Source organism: Gracilinanus agilis, chromosome 4 (assembly GCF_016433145.1).
Source record: "Gracilinanus agilis isolate LMUSP501 chromosome 4, AgileGrace, whole genome shotgun sequence".
Taxonomy (NCBI): domain Eukaryota; kingdom Metazoa; phylum Chordata; class Mammalia; order Didelphimorphia; family Didelphidae; genus Gracilinanus; species Gracilinanus agilis.
The window spans coordinates 341,788,364-341,792,415 of NC_058133.1; the positions used below are offsets into that span (position 1 = coordinate 341,788,364).

The following is a 4,052-nucleotide window of genomic DNA, read 5'->3' on the forward strand; positions in this document are numbered from 1 at the left end:
GGACTTCCTCTCTTTAGGCCTGGCTCTCAATCCATTGAGCTACCCAGCTGCCCCCTGGTCTATTATTTCTTAATACCACTGTTCTTCACATTGTAGTATGTCTACAATTTCAATCTATAAATAAAAATGTAAATGAAAATTTATATTCAAGTAGCAGAGCAAAAGAGTGTTACTAAAATATATTAGAAACAATAGGGGCGAGTTTCATAGGAAGAGTGATGAATAACTCATGGGCATCCTTCATGGTCCACTGATACCCACATATCAAGAAAAAAGTTTCATCCTCTTCCCCCTACCCTCACCCTATAGGGTGACACCTGGTGGTAAATGTACTGAAAAGTCAGGGATTCTAGTTATATTAGGATGAACAAGCATTGAATGATTGCAATCCCATACTGTTTGATACCTGTGAGATGGATTCCATGGAGTTAACACGATAGCAGTTGAGTAGCAATCAGAAAATACTGACTTTTTACTTGATTGATCACACATGTTAAAACCAGTGGAAATGTGCATTGGATATGGGAGGGGGGTTTGAAGGGGGGGTGAAGGGGAAAGTAAAAACAAGAATCATGTAACCAGAGAAAATTTTTCTAAAAAAATAAAATAAAGCAAAAAATATGTAATTGGGAAATATTCAACAAAATAAAATATAATAAAGTATGGAAAATAAAAAAAATAAAGGAAAAGGGAAAAAAGAAAATACTGACTTTTTAAATTCCATCTCAAACATTTACCAGCTGTGTGGCTTTCTTTGGACAACTCAGTGAGCCTATCTTAATTTTTTCATTTGTAAAAAGAAAATAAAAGGATCTACCATCATTGGATATATAAAATGATATAATGTATATTGAGTCTTTGTTAAGGCTTGGAGATCTTTATTAATATCAACTATATATGGTGAAACAAGTATATGGAGGGTGCAATCCTGTGCAACTTCCTGTGCAACTAGCCATGCCTAAATAACCATTTAACAATTTTGTTGATGATTCATTTTAAAAGAAGCCTCAAGCAATATGGTACATTTTCTAGTAATTAAAAAAAATCTCAATGTTAATAAATTTGATGAAATTGGCACATTAGTCCATATTGGAAGTTAGCTTTTATAAGAAAATTTCCCAAACTTAAAGTTTACATATTCAAGGAAAGGCAAAAACTTTTTCCTTTTCGAATCAAATTTACTTCAACCACTTAAAAATAATTATATTAACACAAGTAATGCCACAGATTTTTTAAATCTCAACAATGTTTCCTTATGAATTAATTTCAAGCTATAATTCTGTTTATTGAGTTATTTTAGGAAAAATTGTACATTTGACCTTATAAGGGAGAAACCTCACAGCAAAATGTTTTATTGTCCTGAATCTGTAGAATAAGTAACTCTTGAGGTCTGGGTATCACTCCAGTCCCTATGAAGTAAAATTTTAAACTGATATGAAAAAGAGCAGATTGCCTATCCAATCACTTACATCCTTTTCGAGAACTCAAAGTTTAGGGATGAAGCCGATTTTAAGTTCATTGGATGAGTCCTTCTATGTCTGCAAAATATAGGGCATAAGGGGAACAAGGGGAAACTTGAAGGAGTTGGTGAGGAAGAAGTTAACACTGTAGTGCTACAGACCCAAACACGTAACAGATAGGCCCCAAAGAGCTGAAGCTCAGTTGTGGTTGATCTAGTTCCTAAGAATTTAAGTTTCTTTAGAAGGTACCAGTAATTTGGCTTCTCTTTTTTTTCTCTAGATTGGCACTCTTATGAATGTTCACGTAAGAGAACATTATTAACCTATTCTTCTGAAACAGTAATCTTGTTTCTACACCATGGGTAATAATAAAAACAGCTGCTAAGATACTAAGAAAGCTGAATTGTACAGCATACTTCAAAAGAGAAATATAATATGGATAAAAAGAGACTTTAACTTTCTTTTAACATTTTTGGATATAAAGATAAAATATATAACACACATATAGTCTACTAATCATAACAGTGGTTTCGACACAATAAAGTAAAAGTAGTAAAAGTAAGATCTTTAAGAACCTTCCTTTATCACAGTAAAATTTTCCTCCTCTCCAGCAAAAACCAAAACCACAGTTTTATCTTGTTTTCATACTATAATGACAAAAAGTTACTAATATACTACTAACAAAGATGATACAATTGACTTCAAAAGACAAAAGACAAAACAGCTTTTTTGACTTTCTTTTAACTTTGTTTCCAAGGGCAAAATATATAGATTACAAATCACAACAATGTGTTTAGAATTTAAGGAAGTTAAAGTACGGTCCTGTAGTCTTAAGAACTATGTTACAGGAACCAATAGGCAAGAAAACTCCATCTATTAGATATTGCTCAGTGCTTCCACTCCAGGTAGGATTTTGCCTTCCAGAAGCTCTAGACTGGCACCACCTCCAGTGCTCACATGGCTGACCTTATCTTCAGTGTTCCATTTGGCACAGCAAGTAGCAGTATCACCACCACCTATGATTGTGATGCAGCCCTTAGAGGTGGCCTCTACCACATTGCTCATTAGCTCTTTGGTTCCCTGTGCAAAATTTTCCCACTCAAATACTCCAACAGGACCATTCCACACAATTAGTTTAGCCCGAGCTACTACTTCAGCAAATTTCTTGCTGCTCTCTGGACCACAGTCCAAACCCATCCATCCATCAGGTATGCCAGACTGCACAGTGGCTTGACCAGAACTGGCATTCTCATCAAATTTATCTGCAGTGACAAAGTCTACTGGTAGAGTTAGTTTCACACCCTTCTTCTCAGCCTTAGCCATCAAATCTTCAACAATCTTGGCTCCTTCTTCATCAAATAGAGAATTGCCAATCTGCATTTTGTTGACAACCTTAAGGAAGGTAAAAGCCATTCCACCACCAATTATCATTTCACAAACTTTATCTATCATGTTGTTGATCAGCTGGATCTTGTCTGCAACTTTAGCTCCACCCAAGATGGCCAGGAAAGGTCTCACTGGGTTCTCCAGGGCTTTAGCAAAATACTCTAGTTCCTTCTTCATCAAGAAACCACAAGCTTTCTGGGGTAGGTTCACTCCCACCATGGAGCTGTGAGCCCGGTGAGCAGTACCAAAAGCGTCATTGACATAGACATCTCCCAGCTTGGAAAGAGAAGCCCGAAAAGCTTCTACTTTAGCTGGCTCAGCAGTTATCTTATTTCCAGCTGCATCTACGCCTTTTCCTTCTTCTTCCACATGGAAGCGGAGATTCTCACACAGAATGATGGAACCACTAATGGGGTCGGCACAGGCTGCCTCCACCTCAGGACCCACACAATCCCTCAGGAAATCCACGTTTCGGCCAAGTAAGGTCTGCAGCTCTACTGCCGCAGGCACCAAAGAGTATTTGTCTGGCATAGGAATGCCATCTGGCCTGCCTAAGTGGCTCAAGAGCACAACTGACTTACAGTCATTATCCAGGCAGTATTTGATGCTAGGGATAGCAGCTTTGATCCTCTGGTTGTTCGTGATCTCGCCGTTCTTCATGGGCACATTGAAGTCCACCCTCATGACAACTCGCTTTCCCTTCACATCTACCTTGTCCAAGGTGAGCTTTCTGGAAAGAGATATCTTCGACGAGGGGGAACCTGGACGGGAACAAGGTGGAGACCCGGGCGGACCCGGGGAACCCGAACCAGGAAGTCTTGCGGGGCCGCTTCTGCAGCAAGCGACTTCGAAAGATAAATAAAACATAGTCAATAGTTTTTTGGGCTTGCTTTTAAGAGAAAATGGTACATATATCTTTTATAAATCAAATTAATTTGTTTTGAAACAGTTAAAGAGAATAAGATGGGGTCCTGCGGTCTTAAGGACTGTGTACAGAAGTCACGGGAGGAGTTCGGGATCTTCAGTGCGCATTTCTTGGGAGTTCAGCTGCAGAAAGTTAAGCAGGGGTCGGCCCCAGCCGATTCTCCCCGGCGCCCAACGGCAACCAGCTGCCGTTTCTTGCTTACAGCCGGTCTCGCGCAGAACGCAAGTCTGGCAGCCACCACTCCAACGCAGTAAGCCTCGGGGAGAGACCTCGTGTGATTT

The 4,052-nt window shown here is 39.1% G+C and overlaps 1 protein-coding gene across 1 annotated transcript; it reads right to left on the minus strand.

The window, feature by feature from the left end:
• Nucleotides 1-2,226: 2,226 nt before the first annotated feature.
• Nucleotides 2,227-3,713, minus strand: LOC123245350 (phosphoglycerate kinase 1-like). Its single transcript, XM_044674211.1, has one exon. It carries the CDS (start codon nucleotides 3,711-3,713, stop codon nucleotides 2,337-2,339), a length of 1,377 nt encoding a protein of 458 aa, XP_044530146.1. The 3' UTR covers nucleotides 2,227-2,336.
• Between the last annotated feature and the right edge of the window lie 339 nt (nucleotides 3,714-4,052).